The sequence below is a fragment of the Ursus maritimus genome, unplaced genomic scaffold (assembly GCF_017311325.1).
Source record: "Ursus maritimus isolate PB19 unplaced genomic scaffold, ASM1731132v1 scaffold_1, whole genome shotgun sequence".
Lineage (NCBI taxonomy): Eukaryota > Metazoa > Chordata > Mammalia > Carnivora > Ursidae > Ursus > Ursus maritimus.
The window spans coordinates 33,375,649-33,401,093 of NW_024423343.1; the positions used below are offsets into that span (position 1 = coordinate 33,375,649).

Consider the following 25,445-nt stretch of genomic DNA (forward strand, 5'->3'; position numbering starts at 1 on the left):
CATCATCCTATGTATTATTGTTGCCATGTCTTTTACATCTACATGTTATATACCTAATTAATTGTTATTATTTTTACTTTAAACAGTCAATTATAAATTAAATTATGAGATAAAGGTTTATATAGTTACAGATTTGTCAGTTCTATCAGTTTTTATTTCTTTTTGTAGCTTGAACTTTGCATTTTGTATCCTTTTTGCCTGAGAAAGTTTAACATTTCTTGTAATATAGGTCAGCTGGCAATGAATAGTTACACTTTTATGCTTGTCTGAAAAAGTCTTTATTTCACCTTTTATGAAAGGTGTTTTCACTGGTACAGAATTCTGAGTTGACTTTTTATACACTTTAGTGCATCTCTTGTCATCTGCTTTGCATTGCTTCTGGTGAGATTATTCTTGTCTTTGTTCCTTCAAATGTAATATGTCCTTTTTTTCTCTCTCTCTGCTTTTAAGATTTTCTCTCTGAGTTTTCTTTGTGTTATTCTACTTAGAGTCAAGCTTCTTTGAACTATGGATTTATAGTTTTAGTTAAATTTGTAAGATTTCAGCCATTATTTCTTCAAATATTCTTTCTGCTCTGCCTCTCTCCTCTTCTGTAACTCCAGTTGCATGTATGTTAGGCAGTTTGATACTATGACAGAAATCACTAATGGTCTGTTCCTTTTTTTCCCCAGTTTTTTTTATTTTTTTATTTCTTCATGCTTCATTTTAGATAGTTTATGCCTTCAAGTCTACTACTGTTTTTTTCTACTGGAGAATGTTTAATATGTTAATGTTATCCAGTGAGTTTTTCAGTTTAGATATTGTACACTAGTTCTACTTGTGTTTTATTAAGATTGATACAGCTTCTGTTTCTCTTATCATCAAGTTTATGTTTTCCTTTTAAATCTTTGAGCATATTAGTAATAGCTGTTTTTATATTGTTGTTTACTAATTTTATCATCTTTGTCATTATTGAGCCTGTTTACTGATTATCCCAACTGTTCATAAGGTTTTTCTCCAATGGCTAGATGAAATTCAGACCTCTTGTGTAGGAGAATGACATAATGTAGGTACGAAGATATGGAGGAAAATTTGAGTGTATGAGGACAGACCAGTTTTGAGGCTCTTCAAGAGAAAGAAAAGGAGTCCTTGAATCTAAATGGATACAATGTGGCTAAAAATAGAAGTGGGCATATGGAGGGGACATTTGGAAGATAAAATGTTAACAAGGGGGTTGTTAAGACTGGATAATCAGGAGAGTAGTAAATAGTACATTATCAAAAATACAGAAGCAAATAGAGGGAGCGAGTCAAGAATATTTAATCAGCTAAAACTTGATTGTTATATGCGTTTTTAAAACTGCCTTTTGGAAATAGGGAATTGGTAACCTTGAATTTTCACAGAATTTCATTAATGCATACTAAAAGACAATTTCTAATTTAGATGGTTAGCAGTTGTGTTAAATAAACATGTTGTGGGTTGAAGAAGAGGTGACAGGGAAGGAAATTGCAATAAAGATTTTAAAATGTCATTTACACTAAAGATTTGCTAAGTGCTCTCCTATAAAATAAAATAAAATAAAATAAAATAAAATAAAATAAAAGACAGTTTCTAGGGAATACAAGCTCTTTTAATAAATGTTAAATTTTGTTCTTCATTTCCTGAATTGCCCACAAGCCTGTTTATAGCTCAGCGTGTATTTATAGTCAACTTCTTTTCTTTCAAGTATTACACTGACAATCTGTATGTGATATATTTATGGTAGGAAAAATTTGGATGATCACATGGAATTTGTAGTGATAAAATGTCGTTGTATTTTCAGGGCTTTTAAAAAGATCTGCTAAGGGTTGAGAGCTTCTTTAGAACCGTATTTAAGATTTTAATGTACCTCATCTCTGTGATTATGTACCTCATCTTTGTGACTATGAAGTCACTGCTTGTCCTGGGCAAAGAGGGGTGTGTGATATCGTCAGCTTACTCGTATTTGATTTATTGAAGTGTCATTGTTAAGGTCAAATAGTAGAAATTTACTCTTTTAAGATATGTTTTCTTAAAATGAACTTTGTTGTTCTTTGCCAGAGTTAGAATGTTTCTTTATACCACCCACAAAGGAAATACCAGATCTCTTTATAAAGTGTGAGGGTTGATATGACATCCTGTGTTTTCTCTATTTTAAGCATGTTAAAGGGATAGATTTACTTTTTCTGTAAACTGCTAAATTTGGGAAGTGTTAAATGAGGGGCAGTATTTGGAACAGGAGGAAGCCAGGAGCAAACACATAAAGGCAGAGAATCCAAGTGTGTTCAGGGATGTGTATGCAGGAGGTAGCTAGACGTGTGTGGGTGAGAGTATGATGTGGAAAGTATTCGGGACTTCACATGTACCACATCTTTCAAATAAAAATGATGAAGTACTTATTCCAGTACTAGTGCTGGAACACTGTGCTGAAATGTTAATATTACTGGTTAACATTTAACCAATAAATGTTAATTTTTTTATATCTAGCTACTGTGAGAATATACTGAAATGTAATTTTTCCAGATTTTGAAGAATCCTCCCACAGCATTCAAATTTTGTTATTAAAGAACATGCCACTTTGTTCCTTTTGAACTAGCTATTTTCTGCTTGTTGTTTTGTGTTGCCTTTTCCCCCCAAGCATATATGTTATTTGAGTTCAGCTCTCTTTCAAGCAACACTAAATAGACTGATAAGGAGGAAATAAGAAATTTCTTCAAATTCATTTTAGTTTTTAAAACATAGTTATAGTCACCAAGCAATATATTGTTAAATAGGGTGCAATTTAAATTCATAGTATTATTTTTATTATAGAAGTTTTCATATTAAAGAAACCTACAGAAAGACCAACTATAGTACCAACATATATTAATAAAAATCACTGGAGAAATTATCCTGGCTAGTGTTTCTTTGGTTATCCTACTTTTGCAAACTGGTTTCACTGATGTTTTCTCTGTATCCTAGTAAATTGGAATATATTGGCTTCATTTACATGGCATCTCCTCTTTAGATGTCTGCTCCAATGAGGATCTCCCTGAAGTTGAGCTGGTGAATCTACTGGAAGAACAGCTACCCCAGTATAAGCTAAGAGTAGACTCTCTCTTTCTATATGAAAATCAAGACTGGACTCAGTCCCCACACCAGCAGCAGCATGCGTCTGATGCCCTCTCTCCAGTCCTTGCTGAAGAGACTTTCCATTATATGAGTGAGTATTTTTTTTACCCTTTTAGAGTTTATCCATTGAAGTAAAGATCATAAGTATCTTGGTGTTGACTTTTAAAACATTTGGCATCCCTAGGCATGTACCTACTTTACCTCAAACTGATTTCACAACACAAAGAGATGATTCTGTGTTACATCTGAAAGCAGCGAGTTTGTCATTCTTATGACTCTGAGTGTCTGGGGTTGCAGGCAATACTCAGATGTTTCCATTTCTCCTTCCTTTTATTTGATACTTTTCTCAGACTGAGTAGAGAAAGGAACTTAAAAAAAATAGTTGAAATTTTAATTTAGAAGTTTAATATCCCTTTATATCTCAAAACATTTATTATGCCGGTAGTTTGATGTCCTGAGCCATCAGCTATCTTACTTTATATTTCATGTTAAACACAGTCACAGGAACTAGGTCAGTCATTAAGAGGCATAGTTTTTGGATACATAAATACTTTTAGTAATTAAAGTATGGAGACCTTTTGCTTTTGACGTCATTCCAAAAATTTGCTTCAGGCTGAGCTTTTTTTATTCATTCACTATAAAAATGTGTGCAAAGTAGCTATTAGGTTATATAATAAAAGTTTAAAAGTTCAACGTTGATGTGTTCGTAAAATTCTCTTCACTTGAATTAGATAAGACATTGCATTGGTTCCTAGACATTTTCCCAGTGAGTGCTTCAGTGTTTTTAATGATTGTTGTGAAATACTGATTTTAATAGTAATGATTAACTTGCTTTTAATAGTTTTCCTAGAATCAGGTTACTTACTGCTCAGGAAAAATAAATCATAAACATTGTTTAAACTTGAATTAGAATATCAAGAAATGCAAATAAAACTATTTCTTCCTCAATAATTCTTGTCAGGAGCTGGATATTAAACTAAACAGCTGAAAAGCTGTTAAGGTTTTCTTAACTTTCAAGTTTGAGAAGCTGCTTGCTTGAGATTTTCTGAAAAGTGCTTGTTTTTTATTTCCATTTCTCTTTGTTCCATGCATTTTTAGATTTGTGAGAAGAAAATTCAAACTGAAATTTCATCAGGATAAGTTTAGTTTCTGTCATTATTTTGCTAAAGTGGCACAGAAAGTGCCCCTTGGTTTACTTTTTTCTTTGTCATATATGCCACTAGAGGATGGAACTGTAGTTAGAAAGCTGTCTTCAATCGTAATTTCATGGAGTTACTTTTAGGAAGAATTTTAAATAAAAATAAACTTCTTTGGAAAATAAATGATAATCAAATTCAAAATACTTGGTTTTCAAGACCTTATACAAAATAAATCCTAATGTTCAAGGAAACAATTTAAAACTTAAGATTAATAGGATGTTACGGATCCATACTTCCAGGGTCCAGAAAACTATCCTAGTCCTCTAGTCTAAAGGTAATATTTTCATTTCAACAATTTGAAAATTGCACTATATATGATATCCTTAATGGGGCACCTGGATAGCTCAGTCGTTAAGCGTCTGCCTTCAGCTCAGGGCGTGATCCCGGCGTTATGGGATCGAGCCCCACATCAGGCTCCACTGCTGGAAGCCTGCTTCTTCCTCTCCCACTCCCCCTGCTGTGTTCCCTCTCTCACTGGCTGTCTCTATCTCTGTCAAATAAATAAATAAAATCTTTTTTTAAAAAATCACGAAGCAAATAAGCTAGGATTGTAATTGGTCCACTAATACTTTATCTTTGTACTATACCTCAATTTCACTGTTATTTTAAAGGTACCAATTCTTTGGGTTAACAGTTCACTCAAATATAAATAAACTTCATTTTGAATTTGCATCTTATGAATGTAAAAGATAAGCGATTTACTTATTTAGCAAATTGATCAATGTTTTAAAAAGCAAGATACAAAGCATTCTCTGATCCTTTCCAACAGTTTTCTGCTCTTTGAGATGTTAAGATCTGTGGTCGTGCATAATTATTATGTACCCTGACAAGCCATCTTAGGGTTTAGCTCCCTGGTCCTACTTTAGCCTCTCCTTATCCCTACTCCCATCACATACCAGTAGATACACCTGCTCCTTAAAATGAATTTTAACAACTAATTAAAAGAGGTGGCACAGGCAGAGGTACTTTCTCTCTTTTGTAACACAAAGAAGTTGAAAGAGCTGTGAGAAGAAAAATAAATTTAGAAGGAAGCATGGGCAGGATTTGGGGTCAGGAGCCTACCTCACATGGATGAAAGGAGACTGGATGTTCTCTGAAGCCCCCACCAAACCAGAAAGAGATTGTTTACTTTTAAAATAGAACACTTGAGAGCAATGGGTGGGTCCAAAAAAATAATTCCATCGTAGTCCCTGCCATATATAAAATTTAAGATACTCAAAGAATATTTTACATGCAGAACAAGTCATCTCAGGATTTCCTTAATTTTATTAAGAGAGAGACCCAGAATGAGCTGTGGGGTGAGCAGTGCAGTCGGGGCACATCATAACAGAAAGTACCATTTGTTCACGGAAAAGCTAAAAATAGAAAGAAACCTGATCTGCCTTTCAGGGTATTTTTTATTTGGGAATAAGGGATCACCTGTACCACTTTCTAATACATAAGAAAAAAGGGTTGGGAGGAAATGATTAGTCTTATAAGTTTTAGTTAAGAGCTCAATATCACTTGGGAACTTGGAAATGCAAATTCTTGGGCCCCTACCCCAGATCTACAGAATTAGAAATTCTGAAAGTGGAGCATAGCAGTCTGTGTTTTAGTAAGTCCTCCTGAGAGTACGGATGCACACGAAGATCTGAGAACCACCGGTACAAACCATTGTCAACCAAAGCTCTACGGCCATTTCACAGTGATGTTCATTGGAGAACTTAAGGAATTAAGGAGATTGTATAATTTTGTAGAGAAATACAGTTGTAGAAATAATTACTTTTGGTTATACTTTTCCTCAAGGTTTGCCCTCAAATATTATTAATCTATACTGGCAGGAAAAGAAATATAACTGACAATGTTCAGGAAGCAGTAACCATAAGTCAGATCACGGAAGTTAGCGTATTTATATTTCCTCTCAATTAAGTCGTATGCCCCAAGACACCTATTGAGTGTTATCTATGGGAGAATTGAGAAAATTGTCTCATTCAAATCATTATATGTAGGTCTTAATTCTCCCCTGGAACCCTGTTGAGAGAGACTGTCCTAGATGGTATATATCATCAACACCTTCTTGTTGTTCTCAGTTCTTTTGAAGGCAGTTTTTTGTATTGCAGGAACGTTCTCCATATTATAGCAGCAAGAGCAGCAGCCACTTCTTTGGGGTTAAAACTATAAGACCTGTCTGTAGTTACCAGAAAGGAGCTCTTGTGGCTTTGACTATGCCACGTGGGCGCTTTGTGTTTCATTTTTGGTTTTTGTTGCTTTGTTTTTTATTTTTTGCTGCGAGAGGGTTGGAGAGATTAGAAGTCTTCTTAAATTTCAGTAATTGTGGTAAAAACTCTAGACCTTGAAAAGGGACACATGAGAGAACTATCAAGCACCATCTCGTATAAATTACAGAGAGTTGGCCCTTCCTATCCTGAAAAAAATGTGAGGTTGAGTGGTCCATGTGAAATTATGCAGAATTAGAACTTAAAGTAAGGATTGGTAAAGTACTTAAGTATATCCCCCCCCACATTTTTCCCAGGAACATCAGATTCTCCAAATCTTATACCTTTGAAAAACAACTTGCGAAATTGTCCTGTAAAAATGTTTATCATCTCCCCTAATATATAAAAATTTTTTAAGAGTTAGGAGTTTTGTGTCTGTAAACAAGGAACACTGCTAATTTCTGTACTACATAACATTTTTATTTTAACAGCTGAGAACTGAAGGGAAAATAGGATTTGATAGAATTGATTATAATAAAATCAGTCTGCTTGGCTCTGCATTTTTGGTTACAGAATTATAGTGAAGAATTAGTCTCTCACTTTGAAAGCATTTAGTCACAATGCCTAAATGCCAAGAGAACACTTAAGAGCTTTGCCCTGAGTATTTTTGGAATCTTCCCAAGCAACATATCTACCAAGAGTACGTGTTAAGGAAGAGAAGACGTCACTGATTAGGCTGCAGGGAGGAATTCATTGCATTTCTATATGCTTTGTGACTGACTGACATCAATTGAGCTGGTCTATGCAATTGAGGTGGCCCAGCTTTGGGGGCTCAGTAGCATAGATAGAGACTGTTTCACATAAAACAGAAATTGGAGAATTCTGGTTGCATTATCTAACTTCTTTGCCATAATAAATATTTAAGCATTTGAAAATTCATTTTTGCTTTTTGAAACCTCTGAACAAGAGCTGCTATTTTTTTATTGCAAAGATAACATTTATTCTTCATGGAAAATTAGCAAAAGATTAAAAAGAAAACAAGAGATCAACCATAATCCCTACCCAGAGATAACCACTATAACATTTTAATGTGTATCCGTCCAGCCTCTCTTATATATCCATATGTATAAGATAGATATGCTCACAATTTTAAAATAATATTGAGATCTGTGTTGTTTTATAACCTGCATTCACAGATGGACACTGGTTATTTCATCAGATAAAGGCCTTCTGATCTTGGTGGAACTGTGACAGGAACAGCAGCATGGCACAAAGAGTCCATTACTGAGAATGAGCAGACCCAAGTTTTTTTTTATGACCTTGTGAGGTGGAAGTTGTTATCACCTCATTATTATCCTCACTATTATTAGTTTCTCCTCATTAAAACATGTTTGATTCTAAACATCTCTTTTGTGTATTACTGTGTCCTTTATTTTCTCTTCCCCTTTCTTCATGCGTGACTTGTAGCTCACAGCTCTTTATTACAGCCTTAACAACTGGTTTTACTTCAAAATAAATTTACCACTTCACCTTCAACTCTGGTCAATCGTGTAATATAAATTATGTCCTATATTGTTTCAATTAGTTTTCTAAAAACTTTTTTTTAAATTTAATTTTTTGCCAGAGATAGCACAAGTAGGGGGAATCATATTTTTTCAATTAGTTTTATAAAACTTTTTTAAAATTTTGTTTATTTGTCAGAGATAGAGAACACAAGTAGGGGGATCAGCAGGCAGAGGAAGAAGCAGGCTCCCCGCTGAGCAAGGAGCCCGATGCAGGGACTTGATCCCAGGACCCTGGGATCATGACCTGAGCCAAAGGCAGCCACTTAACCGAGTGAGCCACCCAGACATCCCTATAAAAGCTGTCTTTAACTGAGTCTCTATAGGATTCCTGATTTTTGCTTTAAGTATTACTTCTGAATTGGTAGTTTTTATTGCTGGCTCCACGTCAGGACACCTGGGCAACTTTTACTTACTGTGTGTGCCCTGGGGCTCCTCCAAATCAGTTAAATTAGAATCTAGAGATGAGACCCACCACCCTACGTTACATTTAGGTTTGCAACCATTGGCTGGTTTTCTGTGATTAACTTAAGAGCATAGAGATGATTTGATGTTTTTGTCTCATTTTATTGAGGCCAAAAATAGTGGAGACCTCACGCTGTAAGTAAATTGTGAAGATTCCTTTGTCCCAAAAGCTTGTTTCCCTTATCCCTGTGGTTAAATTATGGAGCCAGTTTTTCTACTTATAAATATAAATCCTTTGGGGGTAAAAATGTTTCTATCCAGATCTTTATAGTTTTCTATCTCCTATTACTATTAATCCAGCATTTTGTTTTACTTTTTGCTGGGAATAAGATGGTATTAATAATTAAGTTCTAGGTAATTCCCAGATTCATTTTAAGCAGTTTTGCTAGGAAGGAAAATAAAAAGCTTAAATAAAAATAAAACATGTCTCATGGTGTCTTTTGGGCAACCTCAAGGTTAAGATGGGACTAAGGAACTACAGTGGCTTAAATCATAGTATCTGCTGCCAACACAGTGCGTTATTTACAGAGAATTTTAAATCGGGTCTATTTCATACATACCAGCTGTGTTTAGAGACTAGTAACTATGAACACTTGTATGACACCTAGCAGATTAATACTCCTCATTAGATTATCATATTTCATCTTCCTAATGATCCTGTGAGCTGAGTGTTATCGTCTCCATATCGTAAATATGCAATATGAATTTCAGAAGGGTTAAGTTCACTCAGATATGTGAGCTCAGCTTTTCTGCTTTAAAACCTCTTATTTTTCACACTTCAAAGCAAACTAATTATAAAATCAGTCTCAGTCAAACGCAGATGTATTTGATGTAATGCACTCCAAAGTCAAAAAATCCCTCTTTTAGTATGCATCATTAGTTTAAAAGGGTATTGCTTATAGTGACTGTGGAATTATTGGGGTCATAGTAGTCATTCTCTTTGGAGCTATATTATTCAATGCATTGACAGTTCCTGAATTTAATGCAGAAATCCTGGACTTAAATTATGCAAGTAATAGTACAATATACAGTTTATCTTATAGAAGAGGCCTAGATATGGTGATTATCATGAAGAGTTTTTAATTAAGCTAAAAAGAATTATGCTTCATAACAGAACTACAAAAAGTCCTACAAGTCCTAGTCCTGGTTTATTGATATTAGCTCACATAATAGGTGATCACAGATACTCAAGATAATCACAACAGAATTCTAATTAAATACATTTGTAATAGCATAACCAACCCCTCACTAACTTGCCCCTCAGGAACTTTAATTTAGATTAGGGCATAAAACAATTGGTGATTTAATCCATTCTTCAGGCCCACAGTCTCTAGTGTGAGTGGACCAAAGTTCTAATCTTACTGAGGGAGGAGGAGATAGTCAGGAAGTGGCTGCCTTATATCATTTGATAACTTTCTTAATTCATTGTATGATGTGCATTTTGTTTGTAATAATTGGTCTATTTCCTGAGTGTCTAATACATAAACATTTCTTTTCTTCTTTCACATATATTTTTATTCGCCTGAATGGCATTATGGAAAAGCCTGGGTTTGTTGTTGTTATCTTTCAACTGTTATGAATATTTAAAACTTTCTGTTATTTCTAAAAACTATAAACAGTTGTTTTTAACTGTCTTAGTTCTAGGCACAGACAGGGTGGAGCAGATGACCAAAACTTACAATGATATCGACATGGTTACACACCTCCTGGCAGAGGTAAGAATATATCTTTCCTTTTTCCAGTACAAAAAGCTAAAACTTGACGATCGTTTAAAATCTATCAAGTTTGCAGACCAAATGAAAAACAGTGACATCTTTGTTCTGGGTTATTCTGTATAAGGTTGTTATAAGTGAACCAGCATACCAACTAGCATTCCAAAGTAGAATGGTTCCTGAAGTTTATTGTTTGGAAGTTGCAGGGGGCTTAATTGTTGTTGTTGTTATAATGGTGCTGGCTTCCCTATCCTAGAAAAGCTATCTTTTAAAAAAAAAAAGTTTTGGGGGCGCCTGGGTGGCACAGCAGTTAAGCGGCTGCCTCCGGCTCAGGGCGTGATCCCGGCGTTATGGGATCGAGCCCCACATCAGGCTCCTCTGCTATGAGCCTTCTTCTTCCTCTCCCACTCCCCCTGCTTGTGTTCCCTCTCTCGCTGGCTGTCTCTATCTCCGTCGAATAAATAAATAAAATCTTTTAAAAAGAAAAGTTTTGTTTTGTTTAATAAATCCTTGCTCTTACCCTGGAGCAGAGCTGCCCATTCTAGAAGCAGCTCCATTGCAAATCAATACCAGCAGTTTGCAGCATCTTCGCTTTTTTACTCTCAGTTTGGACTATTACTTGAGTTCAGTTTGTCCATGACACTTTTAATATGTGCAGGTGTATCTCTTCCAGTTGATATTCTTAGAGGTCAACTTCAGTTGATCTTATAGAAACTGTCTTTCTCTTTGAAGTACCCTTCTCCCCTCTCCCCGCAGCTCCCTAGAATGACGTTGTGTATGCCACTTAGCCTATATTGCAAATGAGATAAGCGGGCCTTGAATATTTGGAGATAATTCATCCACCTGTTATCATGTGTTATAGAGCAAAAGGATAGAAGCTTAATTTTATTTATAGTGATTAATGTAAGTGGAATCCATGCTTGTATATAAGGCAGCTAGATATATATTGACAGTTTTCATCCTGCAGAATACAGTCCTCACCACCACCACACAGGTGGGATTCCTACACGCTTACCAAGTATCACCAGCTACGTAGGAGTAACTCTTGCTTTGCTTGGCTTTTCTTTTTTTTTTTTTTTTTTAGATTTTATTTATTTATTCGACAGAGATAGAAACAGCCAGCGAGAGAGGGAACACAAGCAGGGGGAGTGGGAGAGGAAGAAGCAGGCTCATAGCGGAGGAGCCTGATGTGGGGCTCGATCCCACAACGCCGGGATCACGCCCTGAGCTGAAGGCAGAGGCGTAACCGCTGTGCCACCCAGGCGCCCCTTTGCTTGGCTTTTCTATAGGCCTCCCGGCATCATTACCGCCAACTTCTTTAGACTCCTTTTTTTATGCTTTAGCAGAACCTGTAGCCTCAAAACTTCTAGTCTATTATCCCCTCTTTTATCTTACATTATCACTTTTGCAACAATTGACAGTAGGGCTCTTGATTATGCTTTCCTTTAAGCCTCTGGCTCTGAATACGCAGAAACTTTGCCCTAATTGGAACTGTTTCCAGTATACATACTATATCACTACCATGTATAACAGGCAAATGCATTCAACAAATACTTGTTGGGCTTTCACTGTGTGCCAGGCTCTATCCTCATTTTTAAAAGACCCTATTGATTTTTTAATTCCCCCAAATCATAAGTTTAAAGATTGGGTTGTTTGATTCTAATTAATAGGGTGATCAGTAAATCTCACTTGAAACACCCTCTTACATTTATAACTATGATGGCCATCCATTTGACCAACGTATATTAAACACCACCTGTGTGTCAGGCCTTATGTTTATTTATGGTATCTGGACATTAAAATGAGTCTTGATAATCTTGATGCTTTCTAGGACATTGCTTTTGAGTTTAGCAAAACTGAAGAATTTCTAAAGTACCATTTAATTTTGCTTGTACTCAAAAGACATGTTTGGTATTTTGACAGAGAGATCGTGATCTGGAGCTAGCTGCTCGAATCGGACAGGCTCTCTTAAAACGGAACCATGTCTTGTCTGAGCAGAATGAAGCCCTGGAGGAGCAACTGGGACAAGCCTTTGATCAAGTAAGTCTTTGATCAAGTATTTGTAGCATGAAATAATTAGTTTTTGGGCAATGAAGAAATTGATTTTTCTGGGTGCCCCTGAAGTGATAACAATAGGAAGATAAATAACACCAGCACATGTTGACTTTGTTGGCAGCCGTTGAACTAACCAGTAGAGAAATGAAATGTTTTGTGCAGAGGAGTGCTCATGGGACTCTAGCTTAGTCAGTATCAAAGCCTATGTGCAGTACCTCCCAAACATGAGGCACCCTGCTTAGGTTCTAACGCTTTTTCCTCATCCCTTTATGTAGACTTCTCTGGGTGATCTTATTTTAAATTTATTTTGAAAAAATAACCTTAAGTAATAGGTATACCCAAATGAGGTATCTTTATTCAAAAACCCAAACAAAAGGAAAAGGTAAAGAAATTTATTTCATGCAATAAATATTTTTTAGTGAGAGCTGATTTGTTATTAACTTGAGTGGTTACATTTAAAATTTCCTGTAATTTGTTATTATCTGGTTTCATTTATATTTTATAAATGCATTATACTTAATAACATTTGAGCCTTTGCATTGAAAATACTGATTTTCTAAAACTAACGTTAGGAAGTCATGCAGAGTTATACTTAACCTAAAAGCTTAAAAAGTATAAGCCTTTATTTAGAATGAGACTTTGAAGAGGGGTCTATTCTGATACTTCAAAGGTTCTTCAGTTTTATTTTGTTTTTAATTGTGAATGTATCATTACCTTATGTGAAATTTTCTTCCTACATTCCTATTATATAGAATATAAAAATTGGCTTTTCACCTAGTACAGAAAAAGCTATATTGGTTAACACTCTAACATTGTATCTTAGGAATTATCTGAAGTTTGTTATTCTCTTTTTAGCACTTTAGTCAGTAAAATCTAGCAACTGATTTTATGATTTTATCTTATGGTGAGAAACAATTGCTCCATGAATTAAAGTAGTATTACATGGAAATAGTGCAAAATAAAGAACACCTTATCAATCAAGCCCTGTGATGTGCAGGTTAACCAACTGCAGCATGAGCTGTCCAAGAAAGATGAATTACTTCGAATTGTCTCTATTGCTTCTGAAGAGAGTGAAACTGATTCCAGCTGTTCTACACCTCTCCGGTTCAATGAGTCCTTTAGCTTATCTCAAGGTTTGCTGCAGTTGGACATGTTGCAAGAAAAACTCAAGGAACTGGAAGAGGAGAATATGGCTCTTCGATCCAAGGTACATTCAACCTAATTACCACTTTCCTTTACCTTAAAGGCCACAGATTTAGGTCCATGTAGCATTGAGGTAAAATATGGCATACCTAACGATTTGCTATTGACATTCCAATTGGGGAGTGATAGTCAAGGCATATGTATTTGCCTTTTATTATCACTTAGATCCCATTCATTGACAAGTAGATAATAGCAACCTACTATATAAAATAAAGAAAGCCACAGCATGGAATATATCTTATGGAGTTTAAACAAATAACTAAATAATTACAACTGTGATAAGAACTATGTTGGAAAATTACAGGGTTTCCTGAACTTGTATAATGGGGGGAAATCAAAGTCCTACTTAAGTAAATGACATTTTAGCTGAGCCTAGGGATTAGTGAGGCAGAAAAGTATGGGGGAGGGGATGCCCGGGGCGGGGGGCGGGGGGATGAGTAGGCATGTACAAAGGCCCTGAGAGGAATGAGGCAGAGATGTTTGTCATATCCTGTCCCATATCTTTATTTTAGATAAAACTTTTTGGATATTATTTTTCCTTTTCAGCTGGTGAACTTTTACCTTCAAGTGAGAATTAAAGGTTTTTTAAGTTAATACTGTAAAGTCATTTTAAGATATTATCACAGACTGATTTTTTTTTTTCTTGAAGGCTTGTCACATAAAGACAGAAACTATTACCTATGAAGAGAAGGAACAACAGCTTGTCAATGACTGTGTTAAAGAACTTCGTATGTATTAACACATTTTATTTCACAATTTTGGGGCAATTCTTTGGTGGTATATCACCAACTCAGAAATTAAATCAATCGTTTCAGTAGAGGCATCCTCAAGAAGCAATTTTAAATAGTTACTGAAAATCTTAGAATATCACATTGAACCCACAACTCTAAACAAAATATCATATGTACTTCTAAGAAATATCTTTATTTCAAATTGCCATCATTAAAGAAAGACCTAGATTCCTATTGGTTATAGCATGTTAGAGTGAAAGGAACTGAAGCTTTTATTTTGTCGATGAGGAAATAGTCCTATAGACAATATAGAGAATATGATTTGCCAAAGTTGGAAAACTGATAAATGGCACAACCAGGGCTTAAATGATGGCATAAAACTTTACATTTGATGAGTATTTATTAAGTGCCAACTATGTATCTATAACAGAACATGTTTTGCTTTGATATTGTTAATTAAAAATAATTTTTAAAAATAAATTAGCTAGAAAAAGGCTTTAGAGAAAAATACCTAATTTCTCTATAAATATATAAGCTCTTATGTTGAAAGAAAACATATAAAACATCATGCCAATTCATCTGGGCTGTGGGTGTCAAAATGTGATAGCTTAGCAAAACAATGTTAGAGAACCAGGAAGAATGTCGATTGAATCTTCATCAGAACTCCGTTACGCACCTTTTTGTCCTTTAAAAAACAAAAGAGGAAATGACTTGCCCAAGAGCTTAGATCCCAGTCTCCTGCCTCCTTATTGCCACTCTTTGAAATGTTATAGACCTTCTGTGAATTTTAAAATAGTTTTATTAACACTGAGAAATGGTTTTGCCACTTGTGTTGATGTCAGGGTTTTTATATGCAAGATTTCCTTCCTCCATGGAATTCCAAAAGTTCTATCTCATGCGCATGTAAGAATGGTAGGCTCTAGGGATTGTTTCAGAGGCCTTGCTCAGTTTGCTAGGTATCCTGGAAAGTCTCTCTTGTAACAAAATCATCTCCATAGCTTTAATAGATTGTGACTGTTTCATTTGGAAATGTTCCTTTGTTAGATTTGTTAAGTTTAATTTTCATTGTGGGAAATGAATTTTTTCAAATAATTTTGCTTGTGGGAAATTATTGATGTTTCTGAAGAGTTCTGAAAGACATAGATGATGTCTTGGTACTTGCAGACATATATAGTTCACCTGTCTCTTTTCAGCCTTCTTGTCCTTCATAAAGAAAAAGATTGAGGCAAAACTTTTAGCTTGCTTGCCTTTACAAGTCACCTCTTTTAGCTTCATTGCCTCCTATTCAATTCTCAGCATTAGGCTATTTCAGAAGAACCTTTATTTTCTTCTACTCGATTATCTGGGTTTATATTTTAAATTTATGTTAAAAATCTATTTGTGATATAGTCCAGTGCTTTTTACAAAATAGGATTTAGCCTACAGGACATAGTTTGCCAACCCCTATCCTACATTTATATTAATTTTTAAATTTCTCTTTTGTTTCCCAGGTGAAACAAATGCTCAGATGTCCAGAATGACTGAAGAATTATCTGGGAAGAGTGATGAACTGATTCGGTACCAAGAAGAGATCTCCTCTCTCTTGTCTCAAATTGTAGATCTTCAGCACAAAGTTAAAGAAGTAGGTTCATTCATTCATTCATTCATTCAACAGATGTTTGTTAAGCACTGGCCTAGTACCATGCGGTCTGCTAAGTGCTAGATACGTTAAGCAAAGTAAGCGTGCTCCCTACCCCTTTACAGTGCTTCAGTCTGACTGCTGGTATAGTCTTTCTCTGCCATGAAATATATGAATAAGTTACTGTTTCTTTCTATTTCTATATACTATTTCTCTTTCAAGTTACTATTCCTCTCTGTCAAGTGGGGTTAGATTTTCCTTAGAAAGCTGTGATGTGAATTAGTGACTCATGCTCATTGACCTCTGAACACCTTAATAGATTTTGATTCTGCCCATTTTATTGCTCTTATTTGGCTTTTGAAAGGTTAGCTTTTTATAGGCCTCTAGACCATACCCCTGAGAGACACTCTTAAGATGTCTTTGAAAAAGGAAGAGTAGGCCGTATTTTATAAGGGAAGGCTCATTTTTCTCTTTTAATATGTTGTTAGCATGTGATTGAGAAGGAGGAACTGAGACTTCACCTACAAGCTTCCAAAGATGCCCAAAGACAGCTGACAATGGAGGTAATGAAATCTTCCTTTATCTTGTGTAATGGGGGGGGGGGGTGAATAGTTTCTTTCATCTGCATGAGTAAAAATGATTAAAGATGATTACCAGATTTTAAATAACAACAAAAGAAGAAGATTAAATTATGAGATCTAAGAAGTAAAGCACTTTAAAGATTCTGTCCCTAAAGCTAATAACATGACATCTTTCTTGATTAATAGAGAAAACCTTGTCTTTTGTAAGATTCTTTAGGAATATGTGACCCTTTTACCAGTCTGCCTTAACCCAATAGTTTTTAAAATAATTTCTCATAAGTGTTTTTGCAGATATGTCAGGAGAAACACCAAAAATCTTTTACTTTCTATCTATATAAAAAATTCTATGTATTAGATATAATTTAGTGGTCCCCTAACATATACTAAGAATCACCTGGCAAAATGAGTTATAAATGGAGATTGCTAGGCACCATCCCCAAAAATTTCCAATAGAGTAGGTCTACAGTAAGGGTCTAGAATCTGCATAATCCAGTCCACATATGGCACTTGAAGAAATTTTTGAAGTTAAAATGTACTCTGAAAAAGGGCACCTGGGTGGCTCAGTCAGTTGAGTGTCTGCCTTCAGCTCGGATCATGATCCCAGCGTCCTGGGATTGAGCCCCACATCAGGCTCCCTGCTCAGTGGGGAGTCTGCTTCTCCCTCTTCTTCTGCCCCTCCCCACTGCTTGTGCTCTCTCTCTCTGTCTCTCATTCTCTCTTTCTCAAATAAATAAATTAAATCTTTAAAAAAATGTACTCTGAAAATTGTATGCTCTTTTACCATGCTTGTGTACCTGACCATATAAAGAAGATTCTGAAACAAGGTAGGAGAAACTACTTGTTTAGGATGATTGAGGACCCTAGCAACATATATAGTACTTTGTAGACTTGATCTGGTCAGTTACAGACTTCAGAGTGACATTTAAAAATATGTACATCTAACATTATGCTAAACCTAACTTGACTCATAGCTCTTATTCTTCCTCTATAAGGTTTTTTTTTTTAAGATTTTATTTATTTATTAGAGAAAGCATGAGCAGGGGTAGGGACAGAGGGAGAGAGAGAGAAGCAGATTCCCTGCTGAGCAGGGAGCCCAACACGGGGCTCAATCCCAGGACCCCCAGATCCTGACCTGAGCCAAAGGCAGATGCTTAATTGACTGAGCCACCCAGGTGCCCCCCCATAAGTTTTTCTTAAGGATACAAAACGTTAAATATTGAATTAACGGTTATGGTTATTTCAGCTACGTTTTAAATTTTTAGGAAATCATGTTTATTATAGCCGAAACATCCCTAATTCTGGTGACTTGAGATATATATATTCTCTCCTTGCTTAGTTTGTTTTAGAGTTTTTCTATTGAAATTATGTTCATAAAGTTATCTAGCCCTCTGGATAAAATTAATACTTATTCCAATGGCGTTTATTTTCCCCATTGTCATGTTGAGAATATAATAAAGTACACTAATTATCATCCTTTTTTTCAGCTGCATGAGTTACAAGACAGGAATATGGAGTGTCTGGGAATGTTACATGAATCCCAAGAAGAAATAAAGGAACTTCGAAGCAGATCTGGCCCTGCTGCTCATCTTTACTTCTCACAGTCATGTGGAGCTTTCTCTGGGGTGAGTTTTTCTGGGAAGTATGTTACTTGTTTAAGGAAACTTCTTAAGATTAGCTTGTTCTGAGAGTGATATGGTTTCTGGTGGTATAAAGTATCTTGAGAAGAGATAATGTGGTTTGTCCTTGTTTCTGGAATTCAGATATTGATTTAGGCTTTGATTTACATATTTACATCTGTCTTAATACTCTTTTTTATTGCAACCTTTCTTCTAACAGATGACCTTCCAGGTTTATTATAATATATGAGATGAACCCTAAGGAAATGAGGTTTAGGTCTGTGCACCATAGAGCTGCTTAAACTTGGGTCATCCTTACTCTAGGCCCACCACATGCTACTTATTCAGATAGAATTCTGAACATCTAAAACCTCTTTCCACAGATCATGAGTTTCTTGGTATATTTAACTCCAGTTAAGTGTCAACGCCATGAGGGCAGGATTCATGTTTGTTTAATTCATCAATATATAGTATTTTTTAAATTAAAGAAATCAATGAAAACTTGTGAGCTTATGCCAGAATTTGTAATATTGGTTCAAAGAATTATTTTAGCAATCTAGTTCATAAATACTTATACGCAATACTGTGAAATTTTTTAAAGACAAACTATAAATTATAATAGATTTTTTTTAAGAATATGGGAGCAGGATTTTTGTTTTTTAACTTTTTATTTTGAAATAATTTTAAACTTAGACTAATATTGCAACAATAGTACAAAAACTCTCATGTATCCTTCATCTAGATTCCTCAGTTTTTAGCGTTTTACTACATTTACCATATTGTTCTCTTATTTTTTTTTCTGGACCATTTCACAGTAAGTTACAGATATACCCTATTAACTCAGTATGCATCTCCTAAAAATAAGGACACTCTCCTATATAACCACACTACAGCCATCAAAGTCAGGAAACTGTCACTGATATACAGTACTATCACCTCATCCACAGAGCCCATTTAAATTTTGCCAGTGGTCCCAACGATGTCCTTTGAAGGGTATGTTGCATTTGGTTGTTTCAACTGGGGACAGTTCTTCTGTTGTTGCTTGTCTTTCATGACCTTTGTAGAATGTCCTCAGTTTGGGTTTATCTGATGTTGCCTCATGATCAGATGCAGGCAATGTATTTTTGGCCGAAATAATGCCATGTTCTTCTCGGTACATTGTAATAGGAGGCTCACATTGTCTATTTTTCCTATTACTGATGATGTTAATTTTGATCACTATGTTAATGTAGTATCTGCCAACTTTCCCCACTCTAAAGTTAATCAATGCTAATTGTAGTTAATTAAATTAATGTTACTAATTAACTCTATAATGATGAAAATTGGCAGATGCTACCTTACCCAGGTGGTCAAAGTTAATCTTCTGTGGGAAGATACTATACTTGGAGACTATTTAAATATCCTGTTTTTCTCAGCAAACACTTATCTGCTAGTTTTAACACACAGTGATAGTTCATATTTGACTTAGTTGTTACTATGATGATTGCCAAATGGTGATTTTCTAATTCCATCATTTTTTGGACATTTATTGATCAACATTCTTTTGTCAGAGCCTTTCTGTGTTACTCATTCATTCATTCATTCATTGGGGCAGGGAGGCATAGAATCTTAAGCAGACTCCACACCCAGCATGGAGCCCGATGCAGGTCTAGATCTTACAACCCTGAGATCATGACCTGAGCCGAAATCAAGTCAGACACTCAACCAACTGAGCCACCAAGGCGCCCCATTTCTGCCTCATTTATTTATTCATTTGTTCATTTAGTTATGTCCATATGGAGTCTTACATTCCTATTTTAGTCAGTGGATTATAATCTGTTACTACTATTTTTTATTTTGATACTTAAATTGTTCCCGATATGGCCAGTGGGAGCGCCTTAAAACTCATATTGCCTTTTCCTGTCCCAGTCCTGGAATCAGCCATTTCTCCAGGGAGGTCTGGTTAGTTTCAATGAGGAATGATACTTAAAACTCAAGATCTGGGTCCTGTATATCCATTGCCACTAGAGTGTCATTACGTCTAGGCCCTCTCAGCAGATAGAGCTAGGAAATATATGTGCATTCATACATACACCCACTCAAACACACCAGTATCTATGTTTGCATCCATATTTATGTTCATCTAACTATATATATTTAAAAACATGAGTTCACACCAGTATCTCCAATTCTAGTCATTGTCAGCTCAGCTTCACTGAGCATGGCACCCATGCTAGTTGAATCCTCATCTCTGACCAGAGAAAGGGGAAACTTGCTTATTTTTCCTTTAATGATTTTTCTACATTATAAAAGCTATATGTGTTTATTATAGAAAAGTTAGAAATTGAAAGAAGCGAAAAGAAATTGTGAAATACCATCAAATCCTGACCTCCAGAGAATCATTATTGGCATCTTGGTTTAAAGCCTTTCAGGTCATTTTTTTTTTTTTTTAAGATTTTATTTATTTATTCAACAGAGATAGAGACAGCCAGCGAGAGAGGGAACACAAGCAGGGGGAGTGGGAGAGAAAGAAGCAGGCTCATAGCAGAAGAGCCTGATGTGGGGCTCGATCCCATAACGCCGGGATCATGCCCTGAGCCGAAGGCAGACGCTTAACCGCTGTGCCACCCAGGCGCCCTATAAAGCCTTTCAGATCTTTTGATTTTTGTGTCTCCATACGTAATATTTTCTGGTTATCATGTTGGTTTTTTCCACTGTTCTCCTATAAAAATACATCATGAAAAAGAAATTGGTTCTTATTAAAAGTTATATTTCCAAAATGTCTCTTTTTTCCTTACATTTTGGCCTGTGACTATTTTCTTGTGTTTTATTCTAACACCGAAAATATTGGATTCTGGAGACTCTGTTAATTAATTTAAGGATAATTCATTTCTCCTAACCAGCTTCTTACATAATCATTATAGGAATCTCAAACTCTTTTTCTTAGGAATCTCTGGCAGCTGAGATTGAGGGGACCATGCGAAAAAAGTTGAGTTTGGATGAGGAATCTTCTCTCTTTAAACAAAAGTAAGTACAGGTCACATGTATTACTACCCAAGCATTGGGATGGAATTAAAAAGAAGCCACACTCCTAACTGATAGGTATTTTGAGATTCAGTTGTAAATCTGCTTAGTATTCAGGGTTTTTTCCTAGTGCTCACATTTGTAAGAGCACTCTCTTATTCTGAAGTTTATTTTCTAATAATTTCTCCTCTGAAGTTTAGAGGCTAGTCAGGGTGGCTTTATTTTTAATGAATTGCATATGCATGTCTCTTCTAAAGCACTTCAGTGGTAGGCAGTGGCAATAATGAACGCTTCTCTTTTGACAGAGCCCAACAGAAACGGGTATTTGATACGGTCAAGGTTGCCAATGACACACGAGGCCGCTCCATCCCTTTCCCAGCTCTGCTACCCATTCCAGGGTCCAACCGTTCAAGTGTCATCATGACGGCAAAACCTTTTGAATCTGGTTTACGACAAACAGAGGACAAAACACTCCTGAATCAGGGGAGCAGCTCAGAAGAGGTTTCAGAGTAAGAAACATAGATCCTGACAGTGATTCTGTAATTTTTAGGTCATTGACATACCAGATTCACATACTTATAGTCCAGCATTGTTCTGTGCTAGTCCAAGGAGGTTCTGGAACTGTCAGTTTTCATTCAGTAATGATGCCCTAGAGCATTATTTGTAAGACAGATCATTGACTTCCTAAAAGTTTTTAGAGTGAAAAGGCTACATTTAACTAAGTATATTCAAAATGGAATTCGTTTTGCACTATAAAATTCTTTACTCCTTTCTTCTTTAGTATGGCAAAGTTTGAGTCTAAATCTTCATGTTCTAAGTCAGATTTGTTTGAATCTGTTTGGTCATTGGCAGTTATGCATAGCATCAGATGACACTTTCTCATAACCCATGCTCATAATCTCAACTGCTTTGGTGCCTTTAGGATGATAAGCTTGAATACCTATTGAAGAAAAGTAGGTTGCTCTTAACTTCCTATTTGTTTAAACTTAGATTTTTTCCAGTTTTCATTAATTCATCTATTGAATTACATATAACTAGAGTTAAACAGCATCGCTGGAAAGTCAGCAGAAGAGTTTTGTGAGATGTTTGGCATCTGAGAGAAATCTTCCTTAGTGTAGAAATCTATCCTAGAACATACCAAATACCCAATAAGTATTAGCTGTTACCAGTAGTAGATGGGATAGTATTCTTACCATTAATGAACACTAATTGTGGACTAGGATGTAAATCTTAGTTAATCCTGCCAACAACACCCCTGTAGAGTAGGTAGTTGAGGGAAGCGAGGCTTAAATCATCTTGTAGCTTGCCCATGGTCACTCCACAGGAGGGTACTGGTCACATTTCTGTAAACTACAGAGTTGGTCCATGGATGCGCTTTGTTTGGTTCAAAAATAAAAATATTTGTGTTGCCAAAAAAACGGAAGAAACAAAGAAAGAAAAAGATCCGTCACCCTGGGTTTTCTTTTGCCTTTCAGTTTGTACCTGCAGTAGCTTTATGTGTCAATACTATGTCATTGTACACAATTACCTTAGGAGAAGATCAACAAACAGATCTTCGTGAATTCACATCTAGTAACCAGGAGCAGCTACAGTGTGGTTTGCTACTCTTCCTTTTGGTATCAATTGTAAGAAACCTCTAATTTCAAAAATATTAAAAAGTGAACAAATGTGTTCACAGAACTATGAAAATGTAGTATTTACAAATCTTGGGGTTTTTTTTAATATTATACAATATTCTTAGAAGAGTCCATGGCCCAAAGCAAATTCTTTCACATTTTAATATTTTTGAACTTGTTAATGGCATATCATAGTTTAATGGGTAGCCTTTTTTTCTCTCTTAGTAGCACATAAAATAAAATAATAGTACCTCTTGTAATCAGTGGTATTATAGATTCAATGCAATATGCTGGAGTTTACTTTTCTGGCTACCTAAACTAAATTTATAGATAATCATATCTTTAATTTCATAAATTAAGTGACCATACTTATCATGGTGAGCATTGAGTAATGTTTACAATTCTCAAATCAGTATATTATATACCTGAAACTAATATAACATTTTATGTTAATTATACTTCAGTATAAAAATTAAATGAAATAGGGGCACCAGGGTAGTGCAGTCATTAAGCGTCAGCCTTCAGCTCAGGGCGTGATCCTGGCATTCCGGGATCGAGTCCCACATTGGGCTCCTCCGCTGGGAGCCTGCTTCTTCCCCTCCCACTCCCCTGCTGTGTTCCCTCTCTCACTGGCTGTCTCTCTGTCACATAAATAAATAAAATCTTTTTAAAAAAAATTAAATAGAAAAGTTAGTAAACATAAGTATATTTTTGCTTGTCTGAAGTTGCTTGAAATGATCTGTAAAAAATGATGTGTAGTATTAGTGATTTGGGCTTATTGTTATTATTTCTTTTTTTTTTTTTTAAAGATTTTATTTATTTATTTAACAGAGACAGCCAGTGAGAGGGAACACAAGCAGGGGGAGTGGGAGAGGAAGAAGCAGGCTCCTAGAGGAGGAGCCTGATGTGGGGCTCGATCCCAGAACGCCGGGATCACGCCCTGAGCCGAAGGCAGGCGCTTAACAACTGCGCCACCCAGGTGCCCCTATTGTTATTATTTCTGTATTCTTGATAACTAAGAAAAAAATCACTGTGATTTTAAGATCAGTCTCTTGAACAGTCACCATTGTAGAAAAAAGAAGTCTAGGTTGTGCTTATCACCTTTACAGATCTCTAGTGAATGATTTTCCCATAGGAACGTTCAGAAGGTGGGGCAGCCAGGACCCTCTGGAGATAGTGATTTGGCCACAGCACTGCATCGCCTTAGTCTGCGGCGACAGAACTACTTAAGTGAGAAGCAGTTCTTTGCTGAAGAATGGGAGCGGAAGATCCAGGTTCTGGCTGACCAGAAAGAAGGGGTTAGTGGCTGCGGCACCCCCACAGAGAGCCTTGCCTCGCTCTGCACTGACCAGTCGGAGATCACAGACCTCAGCAGTGCCAGTTGCCTTCGAGGTTTTATGCCTGAAAAATTACAAATTGTCAAGCCTCTTGAAGGTAATAAATCAGTAAGGGCCATTCTTAAGCCATATTGCTTATGAGCCTTTCCCTTTCCTGGAATTGAACTTTGTATTATAATTATCAGAGGACTGTGTGCAGGAGATACCTTTATTACCCCTAAACCTCATTTGTGTGACAGTCCATTAGGTACTTTGTACCTAAAAGAATGAAGAGCTGCTTTCTCCAAGTCATCAGCCATCATTTTTTTCATATAAATGTGAGGGAGGAGGAACATCCTTTCTTGTCCTTACCTAAGATATATCATTGACAGCAGTTTTCACAGTAAAATAAATGGCATGTGATAAATAAATAAAAATAATATAGATGTAATACTTCATCTCTACCTTCCTTTTCAAAAAAGAGTTCTTTACCCAGGAAGTGTCATTTACAAAGATATGTGTGCCTGGGTTGGTTTTTTTTTGTTTTTTGTTTTTTCAAAAGTTTTGATAAATCCCTTTTAGTTTCTGTTCCCTCCTAAGATAGAACTTGAATTCAAAATGAATTTATTTAGGGAATATTGATTACCTTCAAATGATTCTGTTATTATTATAAAGGAGTCTGCGTTCGACAACATTTTGAGTAGGTAATCTATAAGGACCCTTCAAACTCAAGGGTTCTATAAGTTAGTTTCATTCATTAATGATCTGTGCAGGTATTTGTCAGGGTTGCCCACTCTAGGGTGAAATGTCTATAGTGACATAATTAGACACTGCAGGTGCTTGGGATGGTCATTGACCAGGGTTCTTAGACAGGAACCATGGGGATATATCCTCCTTTTAGCATCTCCTTCACTTTCCTACTCACCTCACCCTGGAGAACCTGGGGAAGGGAAGGTCATGAGCAGGGTGGGAAAGAATACACAAAACAAAACAAAACACTGAAATTCAGGTGTCTTTCAGTCTAGAAGCCTGGCTTTTGACTTCAAAGGTCATAAGCATGTTTCAAGCCAAGAAAGTATTGATTTTTGTCACCTGGGAAAATACAACCCCACCCCAGGATGCATATCTTCCTTCTCACTGCCTCAGCATCCTGGTTCCCATTAAGGGTGTTGTCTTGGCTTTTTCACCACTGCTTAGATGTCCTTTTTAAACTTTACTTTTGAAACAGAAAGATTATTATTCATACCTTTAGCATCTTGTCAGTCTTCCACAGAGAACTTTATATAAATTTTACCAAAATATTAAGACTAAATAAGTAGTTTCATTATCCTTACTTTTTTGCACATGTAATTTTAGCCTCTGTTTCAAGATTGAATATTTGTGGGAAATTTAAAACATGCCTTATGGTGTTTTTTGGTTTTCTGTTTTGATTTTTTTGTTGTCGTTGTTGTTTTTGGTCTTGTCC

At 35.9% G+C, this 25,445-nt stretch overlaps 1 protein-coding gene across 5 annotated transcripts in view; it reads left to right on the forward strand.

The window, feature by feature from the left end:
* TRAK2 (trafficking kinesin protein 2) overlaps window positions 1–25,445 on the forward strand; it is a 67,183-nt gene that overhangs the window by 32,366 nt on the left and 9,372 nt on the right. For 4 of the 5 annotated variants that reach the window (XM_008687361.2, XM_008687359.2, XM_008687358.2 and 1 more), the window contains 11 exons: window positions 3,005–3,199; window positions 10,168–10,244; window positions 12,165–12,281; window positions 13,294–13,503; window positions 14,149–14,227; window positions 15,721–15,851; window positions 16,337–16,411; window positions 17,914–18,051; window positions 20,972–21,051; window positions 21,354–21,557; window positions 23,800–24,098. In XM_008687361.2, the coding sequence (XP_008685583.1) occupies window positions 3,005–3,199; window positions 10,168–10,244; window positions 12,165–12,281; window positions 13,294–13,503; window positions 14,149–14,227; window positions 15,721–15,851; window positions 16,337–16,411; window positions 17,914–18,051; window positions 20,972–21,051; window positions 21,354–21,557; window positions 23,800–24,098 (1,605 nt within the window). Of the gene's footprint in view, window positions 1–2,958; window positions 3,200–10,167; window positions 10,245–12,164; window positions 12,282–13,293; window positions 13,504–14,148; window positions 14,228–15,720; window positions 15,852–16,336; window positions 16,412–17,913; window positions 18,052–20,971; window positions 21,052–21,353; window positions 21,558–23,799; window positions 24,099–25,445 lie in introns of all 5 variants that reach the window. The other variant, XM_040641920.1, reaches the window with a different exon arrangement.